The 17,530-nt window shown below is 36.3% G+C and overlaps 1 protein-coding gene and 1 long non-coding RNA gene across 2 annotated transcripts in view; both read right to left on the bottom strand.

Annotated features, from left to right (window-relative positions):
• Positions 1-570: 570 nt before the first annotated feature.
• Positions 571-12,121, bottom strand: LOC113238745 (the record flags this gene model as incomplete). Its single annotated transcript, XM_026475580.1, has 4 exons — positions 11,249-12,121; positions 7,731-7,853; positions 5,135-5,266; positions 571-783 (listed from the first exon to the last, which is right to left on the bottom strand). Coding segments are annotated over exons 1-4 (1,191 nt in total), but the record flags the coding sequence as incomplete, so codon positions are not given.
• A 3,932-nt stretch (positions 12,122-16,053) lies between these two features.
• Positions 16,054-17,530, bottom strand: part of LOC113238744 — a 7,118-nt gene continuing 5,641 nt past the window's right edge. The window contains exon 3 of the long non-coding RNA XR_003311123.1: positions 16,054-16,249. This is a non-coding gene — a long non-coding RNA (uncharacterized LOC113238744). The remainder of the gene's footprint in view (positions 16,250-17,530) is intronic.

Raw genomic sequence — 17,530 nt, 5'->3', positions numbered from 1 at the left:
CACCATGGATACCTAATATTACAGGTACTACTATCATTTTTGCACACCAAAGTTACCATAAGGCTGTTTTCCATCATTATCGAGGGTTTTTAATACTTGGCAAGACCATAACGTACAAAGTAAAAATGGCGGAAAGAGCTCAAGTGTACCGCGTACTGTTGGCATACATGCCACGCCCTCTTCTGTATTTAATGTTCTATGGTTCATACCAATTGTGGACAAATTTATTCGGGAACAATTAATATGAAAAACATGTGATACCACGTGATAGTATCCATTTTATTGATATTATAATGTGTAAGTTAACTTTAAACTTGTGTGAGTTTAAGATCAATTTAAATTAACTTAACATTGTATGGTCTTACAGATCTGAGGGTCGTATTCTAGAACTCTACTCAATGCTTAAGTCAGGACTTGAGTATGATTCAAAGCACTAGAAATCATACTCAAGTCCCTGCCATTAGAGTCGTATTTCCAGTGCTTGTGTTGCCAGTGCAATCCTGACTTGAGCATTGAATAGAGTTCTAGAATACGACCCTGAATTTATTCTAAGAAATAGTTAAAGTGTACCTTCATGACTAAGCTGATGTTGTGTATGGTTTGCAATTGCAACATGACTAAATCGTTCATTTCTCTGGTTACGTTTCTGACCATGTCAATTTGTAAAGAAACCCAATATAAGCTTCTTGTGCCCGTAATATCGTAATGCTTGGCGGCACAAGTGTAACATCTATGGAAGTGAAGAGTTTGTAAATTCATTGTATTCTTATAACCTCTTGTATACTGAAAGATGAGAGAAAAAAATTAGGTATATATCAAGTAGGATTAACTTTTAAAATAATGAAAAGTAAGCGAAGAGATAGATAGAATCTTTGGAAATTTAAAAAGAAATTTCTGAAACTTAACATCTCAGGGTGACATGCGCAGTGGCAGTGCACCACACTCTCTTCTTTGCGATAGCTTTGAGTGGTATTGCAAATGTGTAGTGCCGCATTTGCAATATAACTTAAGAAAAGCTTTGAACATCGCCAAAAAACAAAAAGCATTTGTCCTAACTCCACTAAGTGCAGGAACTTATCGCGCATCTTAACCATACTCTTTAGCGAGTCCGCTGTCTTAACTGTTTATAAAAATATTTACGTTCGATGTGGTGGTTAAGTGCAGTGCGTGATACAAATTATTCCAACGCTAGAAGGTGAAAGTGTCGTATGCCCAATGTGGGCATACGACAATGCACAAGGTTTGCGTTGATGTCCAAAAAAATAACAGCATACCGTCATCGTCATAATTTTTTTTAAAAGGTTTTTTTTCATGTTTTTGTTTTGTGTAGTTTCTTAAGTGCCGCAAATGTTGATTATATCGCTGAAATCATGCATGTGTCGGCACCCCAAATTAGAAGCGGCATCGCAACAGCACGCGCAAACAGTGTCAGCACAACGTGCCGGTGCAACGTGCAGCAGCAACGTGACCAACGTCAGCGTTTCCCCCAGTTTGTGTACTTTATAATTTTTCATGACTATTAACGTTCACGTGACATGAACAGAGAACCTGACCAGACATAAATTACAATGTGACGATAATAGACTACTCGGCAGTGCACTGACCGAATAGCAATATACAAGACCAGCCTGCTATGTAGACGTTTCCTTTGTTTTATATTTAAAAATTATATTGTAGATATACATGCACACATGTAAACAGAATTTGTATAAATAGTCTAGTTTTTAGAAACAAAGATCTCTTTGAATCCAGACATCAACGTTGTCTCATTGATGACGATGGAACTCTCCTGACTACAGCATCCTCTCACTGCGGCCAAGACGAAGAAGTGAGAAAATCCACTCCCTGCACCCCTTATCCTTCCCACCTTCTGTCTGTTACCTTAGGTCGCATGGTAGCAGGCTTCCTCTACCTATACACGTATGTATAGTAGAGTGTGGTTAGGGCTAGGCTGTTACGTAGGAACGTAGGGTTGTTTGTGATAGGTTACAGTTTTCCCTTACCATTTCATGTATAGCCAGCTAGCTTTAATTATACATACAAGACGATACTCAACAGTAACACTGGCTCTACATTTTGATCCTTCGAGAATTTTTGAACTACGCGACCCCTCTTACCCTAGGGAAATAACGTTGACAGACTGACTATTGTAGAGAGCTGCGTGTTGGTATACCCCTCAAAGCACCAGCACGTAGTAATCTAAAAGACTAAATACTTAGTGTAACCTGTGGGAAAGCACACGTACGGTAGCGGATCGGTCACTGGCCTCCCAGAAGCGGGTCTCACCAGTCGATTGAGAAGTCGCACAACACCGTATTTAGAGGCGTAGGAACACTAAGTACTGACTTGTAGCTTGATAGGAGTAGGGTAGGGTACGTAGGACAGCAAGTAAGAAGAAAAGAAGACTTAATGGACATTTCAAGAATCAACGAATTCATCAAAAGACAAGAAAATTATTACAATGAAATAAGAAGGATTTGGGATAATATATCAAAAAGGATTCACCGGCAAGGAAAACACAAAAATATATTGAACAGAAAAAGTACTTTAGACAGCGTTTATCAAAGAGCACAACCATAGACTTTTGGAAGACCAAGAAATTATATCGACACATAAATACAAGACGTTAAACTATTTCGACACACAAATAAAGAAAAACTACGACGCGGCCATAGAACACTAACTAAATATGAAGACAAACTACAACATTTAATGGACATCGCAGACGTAAAATTTGATCTAACCGACGACCAAGACGACAGCGACAAGAGTATTTCACCTAAAATATTCGTACAAAAAAACAGACTGAAGCAGAATAGGAAGAAGATATGGACAGCATTGACCGCCATCGTTGACAACAAACCATTGTGGCACTTACAAACACTGACAAGGACTCTTGAAAAACAATGTCAAGTAATTGAAGACAATCATATGGAACAAAATACACTCGACGACGCATATTTCCACGACGACTGCTTTACGACAATTCAAGACGTATTAGACGCTATATAAAACAAATTATAAGAAAAAATTTACGAACGAGACACACATAATAGCAAGACTCAATCATCAAAGTTTCCAAGAATTACCATACCAATTTTCACAGGAAGTTATGAGTTATGGAACTCTTTTACGATTTATTCAAGAAAATTATTTACGACGACTGTACCATTTCGACAACAGAAAAAATGCAATGCCTAAAGACACCCGTGGGTGAGGACGCAGAAAAACTGATAAAGCATTTGACGGTAAATGAGGTAAAATACAAAGCGGCGCTAAAATTGTTGAAAAACAGATACAAAGACGAAAGACTTATATTACAAACTTTCATCGACAAATTATTAGATTTACCCAAAATTCAGTTTCCAAACGCGAAAATGTTACGCAATATGCATGTCTGTATCAACGAAAGCCTAGAGGCACTAAACAACCAGAAAATTGACGTATCCACGTGGAGTCCGATTTTAATTCATTTAGTGAGTCGCAAGTGGGACCAAGATACCAACATAAAATATGAAGACCAACTAGAAGAGACAAATAAACTACAAGATTTCGGAAAAATTATGCAGTTCTTAGAAAAACGGTTCAAAAGTTTAGAGTCGAGCATAACTACAACTACAGTTAATACCACATACGCTCCATGATCAATAAAAAGCCAAGAAAAGTAATCATACATGCAAGACAAAAAAGGGCAATGTTGGCATTGTCACAATGAACATAATATTCACCACTGCCAGGCGTTTAAATCACTACACGTGAGTGACCGGATTAAAAAAGTTCAAAAAAAACAAATATGTTATGTATGTCTAATGCACGAGACGAAAAAAAATGGCGTCAGTCAAAAGTATAAAAAATGTGATATATGTAATAAGGCGCATTCCACACCGTTGCATCGAAATTTTAACGAACATATATTTGCAAAACCGCAGGGACTACCTAGTGCTAACAAAAGCACGAATAATTATTCGAAGCCAAGCTCGTCTAAGACATATGTACCTAAGCCAGAACTAAAAGCACAGAAGTTTACTTCAAACGCCACTACACAAATGCATGGAACATAGAAAACTGTACTTCTAGCCACAGCCTTAGTACAGATAACTGCAACCGACCGACGGCACTTTACATTTATAACGAGTGCTATACGACCAAGGCTCTGAGACTTCTTTGAATGAAATGTTGTTTTAAAAATATACTCTAGAATTTATAATATTAATCTGAATAGCAAACTACTTCTTTTTTTGTTCAAGAATATATTTTCTTAAAATACACCCAAGAAATTTTGAATTCATTTAAGATTATTTAAATTTGATGTAAGAGGTAAAAATTTCTTGATGTACTCGTAAGTAATGTCCAATTAATTGATTAGAAATGAAATAAAATCTTGAAGTGAACGTATTTGTCTAAAAGTTTGAATAAAGTTAACAGTAAAATTGCATTAGAAAAAGATAAGCAGTATTTTTGTAATGACAATATTTTATTACTTTTAATAAATATTTTTTCAGAATTAGCAATTATTTTGAGAAATTGGTCTTTCTTATTAGTAGAATTCCTTTTTTTCTGTGCAGTTATCGAATGAAAGTTACCGAGTGTCCTATTGTTTACAAAGCAAGAATGTAATAATTCTTAAATCTTTTATTAACTCATACTATTTCTAATCTTCTTACTATTTAGACATTTTTTACTATTTTAAACAAAATCTGGATTTTGTTCAATTTTATTTATTTATTTTAATGCGAGACTAATGTATAATATAAAAATATATTTTAGATTTTAGGCCTTTAAAGTCTCAAAAATGTATATAAAAGGATTTCATTTTCTTATAATCTATATTCGCCGACTAACTCCGTAAACGTTGTTGAATAACGATGTCGTATCCGAATCGAACGTTTTAACTCGAATGTTCTGAATAGCTCGGAAAGCGTCCTTCGATTCGAGAACGATATCTAATCGAACGATTCGGTTAAATATCGAAGAGTTTTGAATCGGGGTCCAGGTTGTCGTGGGAATACTACTTACACTTATATTTAGGTGTACCTACTGTTACGCGTAACTTTCAACTTCAAATGTTTTATAAACATTTAATTGCTTTTAAATTATATGTGCAATATGTTAAACAACTTTTTGTGAAACTTACTGCAATTAGTGCTTCGGTGCGATTTTCTTCGTATAGACTCGGTAGTGGCTTCATGTCGGTAAAGGCTGAGTCTGTCAAATACACGCCTAACAGTGGTATCAGAGTGGGAACAATAGGCAGTAACGAAATGATCTGAAATCAAAACTGTTATTAATAAACGGTTTTTAAAAACTTAGTAGATGACGATTTTTATACTGGACTTAAGTCCAGTACTAAAGATGGATCTTAAGATGCTCTTCAACCTCGACTATAATCATTGGCATCTTGAATGATATCACTTCAAATGACCAAGGCTCTAACATTTGATTTACTGCGTGAAGACTTTGAGCGGTAGCTACTGACGGGTAATTTTTCGAAAAATTCCAAATAGTGGAATTCTTTTCGGAAAAATTTTCGAGAAATTGGAAAAAAATAAAAAATTGGAAAAATATAATTTTGAAGCCTTGTGGTCTACGTTTAGAAATATTTTTTGAAGTTTTATTTAGAAAGAATTTTATAATAAACTTTTATAACTGAAATCCATTAAGAGAAAAACGAGATTTAAAATGATTTTACAAAAGCGAAAAAAAAAAATGTTTTTAATGGCTCCATCATTCTCGTTCAGTAACTTCAACTTACGACAGGGTGTCAATGTCAAATATGGAAAATTAAAGGAAAAAATATCCGGAAAAGTATTTATTATTCTGAAAAAATATGATTTTTCAAAATGGAAATTTTTCCATGACCCAACACTAGCTGCAGCTAAAGTGCTGAGTGCCGAATGAACGGTGATTTTTATAATTCTGAAATGAAGCGTATCAATGAGTAATTACAGGTGTGCAGCCAAGTAATATTTTGTTAATAAATGAAGTAATTCTCAATATCCATCCCATTCTTGAAAGTATTACGGGCCTAAAAAATAACAATAATAACAGACTTGTTGTCGATTGAGGTCACAGGTTGGAGTAATTAAATAAGACCACGTCTGCAAAATTGCAACTTTTCAGGGGAAAGGTTTAAAAATTCTACCAACGAAATTAGTTGATAACTTTTTATGCTTAAATAAGGAGAGTTACGAAATTTCATGTGATACGTAATTTGTTTTATATACTTCGTATTTTTTTTTACTTTTATGCATCTTTTATGTGACAAAAGCATCATTATATGTGACTTGAATGTACATTATATGTGATATGTCAATCTTGAGTATAGTGCTGTGACGATGTGACCTCCGTCCATCGTCGTCCCACCTTTTTATCAACTTTTCTCTGATTCCCGGCCACTTGTTTTGAAATTTTGAATAGTTCTTTAATTCCTTTGTCGCGCCATTCTGGTTTTGTTTCGTTCCGTCATCAGTCCCTGCTCAAACGCGGAGGCAAGCACGTCTTCTTTCAAATTTCAACCCGTTTGCCAGTTACCAAAAATCTCTTGTGCGATAAACATTTAAAAGATTAAACATTTTTATATCAACCCAGATTAATTTCCGTTATGTCTTTTTCTTTTAGATCTTGAAATTTAAACTCGCTAAGCAAGGTGTGTGGAGGATGTGAAGGCTACATTACAATCTACAGGACATGCTTAAGCGGTGCCAGGAGTGCGTGACAACCCTTTCAGTGCTTAAGCTTTCAGTGCTTTCAGTACTTAGTGTTCGCGTAAATTATTGTTATTAAAAAGATATTCGGCTTTTCTAACTGTTAGTAGAAAACCGGGCTTTTTGTATTACGGGATTTTTTTTACAAATATGTATTTATTTATCTCACATGAACAAATAAGGACTGTTTACGGGGCAATGGTCGAAGTCTTCCATTAAGCCAAGCCATTATTGGCGTCGTGTAAATAGAGATAATCCATTGGGGACTGTCTCCAGATCAGTGATAAAGACAATCCACTACGTTAAAACGATTTGTAATTTTTCGGACCAATGCCTCCACTACACGTGATAGGCCTTGTGTGAACGTGCATCCTGAGCCACTCTACTAGTGGTTTTGCCTTCTAGTAAAGAATTTAAAAAGAAACTTATTGTAATACTGGTTGTAGTGTAGATGGACATTGTGAAATTCACATTTTTCACTACGGCTCCGTGTAAATGGGCCATAAATAAATAAACAAAATAGAGCTTGCCACGAAATTATAAAGGGCATTATACGTCGGTGTTTAGCGGGTTAGCCGGCGGGTTGTCTGGCGGCTTACTGCATCACTAGCTGCAGTAAACTTAAAAAAAGTTCAGGAACGCGGATCTGGACTTTTTTATGATAAGAAGTGACGGGACGAATAATTCACGCGATCTATTGTAAGCGACACGCCCATCCGTAACAGTTGCAATGCAACTAAGAGCTTAAATCGCAAATATATGAAGGGCACTGACACAGCTCCCGTCACCCAGACATAAAGTTGACGAGTTCCACGTGCCTGAAGTTTCACCAGTACCCTTACCTTTCAAAACCGGAACGCAGTAATGACCATATTACTACTTGGCGGCAAAAATATTAGATGGCAATATTTCCCTGGACGAACTGTTTCTTAAAGACCTGTATAGCTACTCAAGAGCGTGCTGGTATTAAGAGTGAACTCTATCCACTTAACATTTGTAACAAAAGGTATTTATAATAATACTAACGATTATCTTCTTATCTGTTTTTAACGTACGTTTGGCTCTGCTGCATAATTTGCACATAATAAACCATATTCCCAAACATATGAGAAGGCAAAAAATAAAACATATTCCGCAAAATACTAAGCTCTGCAAAGTAAACATCATTAACATTACAACTGGCTATTACTCAGTTCACTAATGTCGCTATTATATAGTCTAAGTATCTTTGTTTGTAAAAAGTGCATGAAGCTATGACATGCAACCTAAGGCTCAATTTACATTGCGGTGGAACGGAAGTGAAGCGAATTTTTGTAACGAAATTGTACATAGCAAAATGAATATTATGTTAACTGTGTAACGTACAAATTATATACGAGCCAAAAACCAAGTCGCGCATCTTCCGGCGAATTCTCGCGCATACTCGAGAATGCTCGCGCATTGGCGGAAAAAGTGACTCCTGCCGAATCCACGGGATGTGGCACAAAGGCTGGTGCAATGTAACGTCAATCGTCGACGAAATAGATTGTGTACGCTGTTGTGTATGTGATGAATTAGATTATGAATTCAGATGAGAAGTTAATCTATTTGGTACAAAAATATGATTGTTTGTACAATGTACAAGCTAGAACTACAGCGACAAAAATTCTAAGAATAATGCATGGGGAAAACGTAGTGAATTATATAATAGTCATAAAAAACAAGTGGATGCAGACATAAATATTTGCAAAATGTTTTATATTGTCCAAAAAGTTTTGATGAATTGAAATATCTCTTTCACTTTTTCTGTTCTTCTGCTTCACAAATAAGCGAAATAAAAACAATATCCAAGTCTACCATCCTGGTCATGTAAAAGATCTACACTGAATAACTGAACACCTATTACAGCCTTAAAGTGCAGTCGCAAGAAAGCTTGCGAATGCTTGAACATTCCGGCGACCTTGCGCGCCTTCTCGTCCAGGAAGGCGAAATTACCGTTTCCGGTCCATTCCGTTCCACGGCAATGTAAATTGAGCCTAATGCTCAACTAGTTTACAACTAGTTTAGAATGGAAAGGAATTTTGGTAACGAAATTGACATAGCATAATTATGTTTATATCAATTGTGTAAGATACAAATTAACGATACATAATATTCTGCGGGATTCCCGAGACAACGTGAGAAGTCTTCGGAAGATGCGCGACCTCTTTTTTGGGTCGCATTTACTCCGTCCACTACGTGTCCTTGGGAGTCCATAATTAGTAATCTGACGATATTATGTTTTTTTATACAAGTAATAATATAATAAAAAGTAATATGATAGTAACATTACATATTAATAATTACGTAGTTTAAATAAAATACTCGCATACTTTCTCACACAATCGCAAGCACTCACACACATTCGCATACACTAATATGCATTTGCACGTACTCGCAAGCACCTAACTCAACTTGTAAGATTATAATAATTTATCTAAGTCGAAGTCTGTACTTACCACTTGGTTGGTTTTGTCGATAAATCCATAAACATCTTTACTACATCACTAATTTACAAGTACCATTCCGCGATGTTAGGCATGAGAACTTCGTTTTGTTATAGGCTGCTCGCTACGTAGAGCGTTGAGTGCGATTGCATTTTGTCTAGCACGCAATGAAATTTAAGTTTAGCTATATTGTGATTGTAACAAAACTTTCTTAATTATTTTACGTTTTTTTCGTGTTTATTTTATTAAAACAAGTTTTACCGTGAAAGGAGATGCCTCCTTTTGACACTCGTACTTTTGTTAAGGTAGAAACAGCACAACGTGGCAAGCGCAAGCAATCAAGTATCGACACACACCGAGGGAGCTTTTGGAAAATTTTGTGGTTCAAGATTATGTCACGGGTGCCCAGTTCACGTCGCCGTTTTCTCTAGATGTATTTCTGTGCAATTGACATAAACTTCTTATGCTATGGTTACTTAAATTCGCTTCCATTCCATTTCGCGGCAATTTTGTACCCCAAAAAAAGTTGCATTATATAATTACGGGATTTAAATTGTATATGGGATATAAACTTTTTAACCCTCTATTAACGAAAAACCAGTCTTCGTAAATACCACGAGAATCAAGACATTTCTTCTAGCATGAAGGCTTTATTTAGCCATTTTATTTTAGCCAAACATAGCCCCGCACTAGGGAAACCCTGTGTCGCAGGTGCCATGGACACACACACAGACAACCATAAATTACACCTAAATTCACGAGAGAAATAAATGTAGGCTATACAAATATTTCTCCCGGCCCGGAAATCGAACCTGGTACCTGTGCGTGACAGTCCGGCATGGTAACCGTTCGACCACGGAGGCAATTAAAGCATGTATGTAATGGTTTTTAAAAGAGAGGAAGATATGACGGATAGCACGATATTGATTGAAGGAGAAAAAGTGGAACAAGTGAAAGAGTTTGTGTATTTGGGTTCTGTGTTTACGTGTGATGGAAAATATGAAAGTGACATTGAAAGGAGAGTGCACGCAGGGAATCAGGTGAATGGTGCCTTGCATGCCGTCATGGCCAGTCAGAAAATGTCTAAAAAGCACGACTGGCTGTACATGGGGGTTGCTGGTTCTTACACTTATATACGGTAGTGAATGTTGGGTTTAGCAGAAGAAGCACGAAAATAGCATTAATGCAGTAGAAACGAGAGCTTAGAGTGACTCTGATAGATAAATTACGGAACAGTGTGATTATAGAGCGTTGCGGTGTGGAAGAAGATGTAGTGACAAAGATAGAGAAAGGGATGTTTAGATGTTTCGGACATGTAGAGAGAATGAATGAAAGAAGATTGACGAAATAGATATAAAGGCGAGTGTGAGCGGGCAAGTTGGTATGGGCCGACAAAGGCGAACTTACCAGTACCCTTAACCAACGAGCGTGTACGAAAGCATTCATGCGTGTTAATGAAGCGAAAGATGAGTGCCCACCCCGATGGGAAAAACGCGTGAAGTATATGTATGTATGTATATATTTTCTGTAATGTGGTAATATATTAGGGTTTTGCTTTTCGGCATCGCAAATATGTGTTCTGTTTACGACTTCGGTGGCCCAATCAGGTAGTAGTAGTAGTATGGGGAATTTCTCAATTTGAGACCTGGTAATTGGTGTATTTGTCTGGCACACACATTATGTTTTCATATTTGTTTAAAATTTTCTGCATAATATCATTTAGAAACCACACATTTTTGGACGCAAACGTACAAACGCATCAGCATTACTGCCACGCAGATGTCCCTGGTTCGATCGGGAGAAATATTTGTATGGCCTACATTTATTTCTTTCGTGAGTTTGGGTGTAATTTGTGGTTGTCTAAGTGTATGTCCATGGCACCTGCAATACAGGGTTTCCCTAGTGCGGGGCTATGAGTGTGTGCGTTATTATTGTTATGTTCTTCTCTCTCTGCGGCTGGTTTTATTCTTCTTATTATTATTATAGTATCAGAATCGTGACATACCCTAAGAAATAATTCCACTTTACCTACAGGTGACCATAATTACTTACTTTTATATTTTATATTAGTTTACTTACAAATTTATAAGTCATTGAATATGGATTAAATTCATGTTCACTTTCTTCAAGCTTTCTGAGGTTATAATCGAAGCGTGGCAAAAAACCAAATATACTTGCTATTAGCAAGGACTTGTATGCGTCTGTATCATTAGCAGGGCTGATATTTTGAGATTCGCGAAGTATATTTGATGCATTGCCTAAATAATTTTGTCTCAGTTTTGCAATTTCGGCTGCAATCTCCCCAGATCTCAGGTTGCTATCAATTTTACTCTTCCTATTTTTAGCCACAGTCTCCGAATAGGGATGAAATTTGTTCGTAACCAAGATAGGTTTTCTAAATTTTTTATTCTTTCTGAAGCCTTTAATGGATGTGTTTCTATGTTTTTGTATAAAGGTGGGTTGGCTAGAGTATTGCCGTTCGTAAACATTTTCGCTTTGCGTGTCAGTAAACAAATTTCGGACATATTGCGGTTGCATCCGTAGCTTAACTTTATTCTGTGCTAATTTGTCAATATTGCCAGGGTAAATGCTTTCGATTTTGTGGGCATACCATTGTTTATAATTAAAATGTTGAGTACTCGTTTTTGGGTCAACTTCATAATTTAGTATGTCGATTGGTAGAGTATATTCTTCGGCTTTTGTGTTGTCCGGACGCTTGTATATATATTCAGCCATTTTAATCATTTCTGCACGTTCGTCATATTCGGACATACGCGTATGTTTCATTCTGCCCTTAACCATGGTGTGTTTGGAAATGACTTTTTACAGAAATTTGATCAGACTGCAGGGCAACTAGATTTCTTTATTGCTCTGTGTCACAGGCCCACGTGCACGAGTATAATTACTACGTAATTCTTTTAAGTTAGACATATGTTCCTGGACCGTTATTTTATGGGAATAAAGCAGTTTCGTGTATACTGCATACCGTTGCTATGTCTTGAAACCCTCGTGAATTTTAGTAATAAAATCGTAAATAAATATTTAAATTTGCATTAAAAATACGCAATAAATGTAAATAGGTATAAAAAATTATTTGACAGGCATTGTCAAATTTGCATTTGGACAGGCCTATTTTATAGGAAATAATAATAACTTGCAATCTTTTTATAATGAAATAGTTATTAAGGGATTTCGCAGACTGTTTTCAGTAACCATAGAAAAGTATAATAGATCACAACCGGCTGCTATTCCATTACATACTGCCCGATACCAGGGCTTCGTCACTCGCTCAAGGTTAAGGATAAGTGCTTACCGCGGAGTGCGCCGACGTCGGCGCAAGCGCTCATACAAATTTTTCACAAGAATCATCAAAATCTGTTCACAAAGGCCTGAGTTATCGTGTACATACAAAAAACGCAGTCGAATTGAGAACCTTCTCCTTTTTTGAAGCCGGTTGAACATTGGACACGGCTACTTGGCGTATAAATAAGTATTAAATCTATGACCATGACACTGAAATTAGGACGTTACCATTCTCTTAAATTTCGTAGTAGTTTCCTAGCTAGTCTTTATCTGTTGCCTGACTTATACAACTATGTTCTTTTTGATAAAACAATCACAATCTTACTGTTATGTATATAGATTACATACATAAGCTCACGTCCTTGACACACAGGTAGGGTAGGCGGAGACCACGGAACGCCACTTTATCCTGACACAACTCTCGAACCTCACATACATCAACTATCCTTTTCATACAACTTCTTTTTCTTTTATTCATGTCACTTCGGGTCTCAGCCTTTTTGAGGATATCATTGATCTGGTCAATGTAATGTTCTGAGACGTCCTCCTAAAACCCTTCCATCCACATTCGTATCATAAATCTGTTTGGTAATTCTTCTTACATCCATCCGCTCTACATGTCTAAACCACCTCAACATTCCTTTCTCTATTCTAATCACCCACATCTTTTTTTAAGCCACATCTTTCACGTATTATTGCATTCTTTACATTATCACTCGACTTTATTTCACAAATTTTCCTCAACGATCTCATCTTCACTGCATTAATTATACTTTCATGCTTCTTCCGCCATACCCAACTCTCACTATCAAACGTCAGTGTAGGAACCAGCAGCACATTGTGCATCTTACCGTTTTTCTAGTACATTTTTTAGTTTAAAGTAAATATGAAGCATAATCAAGCGAAATAAGAATGTCGGAGACGTTAATATCACTTGGCAATAGGACAATAATTATCTTGTGATGTTGTTTCTGTTTACTTGCTTAATTTTCATTGTAAAATAAGTGAAGCCCTAGCTGCGACGATACCACATGCGTCAGGGTTTGTCGCGAATACCCATCATCTTCTCTTTCTTTTAAATGTTATGGCCCCATCGCAGTAATCGATGATTTCGCCAATCTCAAGCTGAGGAACGCACGCGTTTTTTTTTATTAAGAAACAGCATACTACCAAAGTTTTAGCAATGTCATTGGACTCGTTTAAAAACCAGTGGAACAGAGCTTAAATTTAATGTTTGTGAGAGACAGAAGTCTAAACTTCATTTTTTCAACGGGAAAGCCCGTATCTTACATAGGACCATCATAGGACCAGTCCTATCTTTTGGTGAATGGCAAATTCTGCACTTAAGTTTATTTACGCACAAATTTGGTTAGCGAGTAATTTAACAAGTATGTGTATTGTTTATGTGTAAGGTGCGTGTTCATGTCCATGTGCGTGTGCACGTGCACGTGTGCGAGTATCCTAGGCTCTTGAGAGCAAAAAAAATCTGTGTGCAAAGAATGTCTTAAAAAATTTTGTGTTGTAGACAATGTAATACCTCCTCTTGTGTGCTTATTTATATATTTATTTGGCAAACCAACAGAGTTACATATAATGCTTATACTAGAGGTTACATTCTGCATTGTTCTTATATGTATTTCAGTTACATGTAAGCTCGTTACTCAACCAAATGCTGACTTAGAAAGTTATAAAAACTATAAATATTTATAATGTATTAACGAAATAATTGAAATACATTTACGAAAATGAAATTAAATTTAAATAAATAATAAAATTAAAAATGACATATTATTAACTGCAATAACATTTCACTGTTTGATAGTACAAAAATGTAAAACAATTAATATAGTTACTTATAGAAAAACATAAATCCAAACTACCAATTAATAATTTTTATGGGCATAACATTCAAGGATTCGATTGGGATGAATCAGTAATGAATTCATTCTAATCGACGACGACGACAATTACGACGAAAGTGGAAGGGCGTGTCATGATGGATATCTATGTCACTTCTTTTTTCACACAGGACATTGTACTCGTTGCATATTCTAGTGATTGGTGCATTACAACCTATATTTATGCGGCAAATTTGCGGAGCAAAGACTCTAAAAATTGGCTGTCGTGGTAGGTGGTGAGGGACTACGAAGTTGATTGCTGTCAAAATTTCGCTACAAATAGTGGTTCCACGAAGTATTTTATACAGGAACATCAGATCCAGGAGCAGACTACGACTGCGAAGAGAAGTCAAACCAAAATAGCGAAGATGTTGGTCGTAGTGTTATCCATGTGAAATGTTGGGAGATATAAAAGCGTGTAAAGGAGCGCTGAATGGTCTCAATCCTTTGCCAGTGCACAACGTAAAATGGGCTCCACACCGTAGAAGAATATATCAGGTGGCTTTGCGCTAACGCATTGTACAATATTATTTTTGTTCGAGACAGGAAGTCTGTGGTATTGCGCTTGATGAACCCCAGCATCTGCGTCGATTTACGGATCATATTGTTGTAATGGGGTATAAACTTCAGCTTGCCATCCAGCAAGACTCCCAAGTCGCGAATGTCCCGTGTCTGTAAAAGAGGTGTGCCATTCTGAGTGTAAGTGGATAGGATAGGCAGTTTTCTTCTAGTGAAATTCACAAAATTGCATTTCTGGACATTGATGGTCATACTGTTATCAAGTCACCATTGCTGTATCCTGTTTAGATAATGTTGGATTAGCATTGTATCTTGAGTACATTTTACATGCTTGTAAATTTTGAGGTCGTCTGCGAATAATGAGCATTTACTGTAATGGACAGCTGATGTGATGTCGTTGATAAACAGGAGAAACAGAATAGGAACTAAATGAGAACCCTGGGGCACTCCCGATATAGCGCCATTTGACTAGCACACATATCCCTTGACTGCCATAAACTGTGTTCTATAACAGAGATAGGGGACAAACCAATTCAACAACGAGCCATGAAATCCGTATCCCTCCAACTTTTTTATTAGAAGAAAGTGACTGACCTTAACTAAAGCGCTGGAAAAATCTGTATAGATCACATCCACCTCGCTACCATTGTCCAAGACGCGACTGACATTGTCAACGAAGGGTACCAGGTTACTTTGCACCGAGCGACCACCAACGAAGCCATGCTGATTAAGGGAGAAGCTGAAATTCACGTGACGGGCAACAAGAGCACAAACAACAGACTCAAATATCTTCGAAAAACAAGCCAAGATAGAAATAGTACGATAATTCGCCACATCATTTTGATCGCCTCTTTTGAATATTGGACCGACCCTAGCTCTCTTCCACTCTTTTGGAAAAGAACCCTCCGTCAATGAGTGGTTAAATATGTGAGGTAAAGGATATGCTAGTGAGTGAGCTTCTTTTATCGGGATTAAATTTTGTATTATATATTTGGTATAATTATCTAGTCGAAAGTAATTTAGAATCGTGGACTAAGCTAAGCCTAGAGTATAGACGTGGTTGAAAAAGGTTCACCTTTTAATATTAGTTGACTTTTAGTATTACAATAAATAAATAAGTATAAGAAAAACACATTTTTACTCATGAAACGTAATATTTGGAGAACAGTACATTGAGTGACTAAAAAGGACATTGTGTAACTAAGACAAAACTAAAGACAAAGACTTGACGCTCGTCAAGTCCGCGCTGCAGTCGATTTGTCACGATTATTTCTCTGACCATTTGTCTCATCTGTGGCATAATGTCGAACATCATCAAACAGTTGTAGTGGTAGTACCAAATAAGAGCGGGTTCGTAATACTGTAAAAAACAAACTTTAATAAATTAATATGACAGTTTAAAATTATACTAGTATAATAAGACAAGCAGGGCAACCCCAATCTATTGAGTGCATCAATCCCATACGTCACTCGGACCGTAACCAGGGCTCCATTACTCGCTCGAGATTACACGATGAGTGCCTATCCACAGATATATATCTAGATAGACGCCGCAAGTACAGCAATTTGTATGAAAACCAAGCGTGCCACGTTTTTTGTCACAAGAACTATTTAGTGATGGAAATCTCCTTCCGCTCTAAATCGATTGATTGAACGAAATACGGGTAAAATTCTATTAATCGATTCTAAATAGAATTTTGTTCAAGTATTTGTTGATTACAAGTAGTAGTAATATTCATATAGTAGAAAAAAACTAGAATAAGGTAATTAAGTCCTTTATTTTATTTGTTTGTATAAAGCGATGATTACTTAACAAAATTTAGACTTTAATTTTTAATCAACTTCAAATTATAAAATTATTGTCCTTCCAATAAAATGAGCTTATTATATGTAACATCCTTTTGTAATAGAAGATCTTATCGAATAACTTAAATAATGCAAACACACGTCAATATATCGTCGTTGCAAATTTAAAACCTCTTATGTGACATTTTGGTCGAAAAGGAGTTTTGTAAATAGTTGAAAAGCGATTTCAAAGAGTAACTGACTGAAAAAACTTTCATGTGAATATCTTCTTATTTCAATGAGTTACGTATCATTTTTAAAATATCTTAAGTGTTTGTCTACATTTAATTGTTTATCTCTAACCTCCTATGTGACTGATGAACACATAAGAGGTTTTAATATCAACTTCGTTACAATAACTTGCAATCTCCTATGTGATCAGCAGGACACTTATTAAAAAGAGAGGACAATATTACGTCATATACGCATAAAAGAGAGGTGTGTTTTACTTATTAGAAACAAAATATTCGATCGTTCTGAGGTCAAGGTTAAGCGTGCATCGTTTGTCAGTCTGGTTGCAACGTTTGGCGCGCAAACACTACCGAAACTAAGTACTTGCTGCGTTGTCACGTTAAACGAATTTCTGATTAAATAGTGTATAGTTAGCTTCTCATTGAATTTAAATATGAACAACTGTAACAGTCGGGCTCACCGAATGGTGAATTTAGTGTTAAAATCTCAGTTGCCTACTCAACATGATGACCAAAATAGTATCTCTGCTGTCGACGGCGATGGTTCAAATAAATCACCGCCACATTTCAATAATTTATTAATTACGCCGGAAGATCTAGGATTG

Source organism: Hyposmocoma kahamanoa, unplaced genomic scaffold (assembly GCF_003589595.1).
Source record: "Hyposmocoma kahamanoa isolate Upper Pololo Valley unplaced genomic scaffold, ASM358959v1 98068, whole genome shotgun sequence".
NCBI classification, from domain to species: Eukaryota; Metazoa; Arthropoda; class Insecta; order Lepidoptera; family Cosmopterigidae; genus Hyposmocoma; species Hyposmocoma kahamanoa.
Note: the sequence above shows the minus strand (reverse complement) of the source record. Positions and strands in the feature narration are given on the sequence as shown.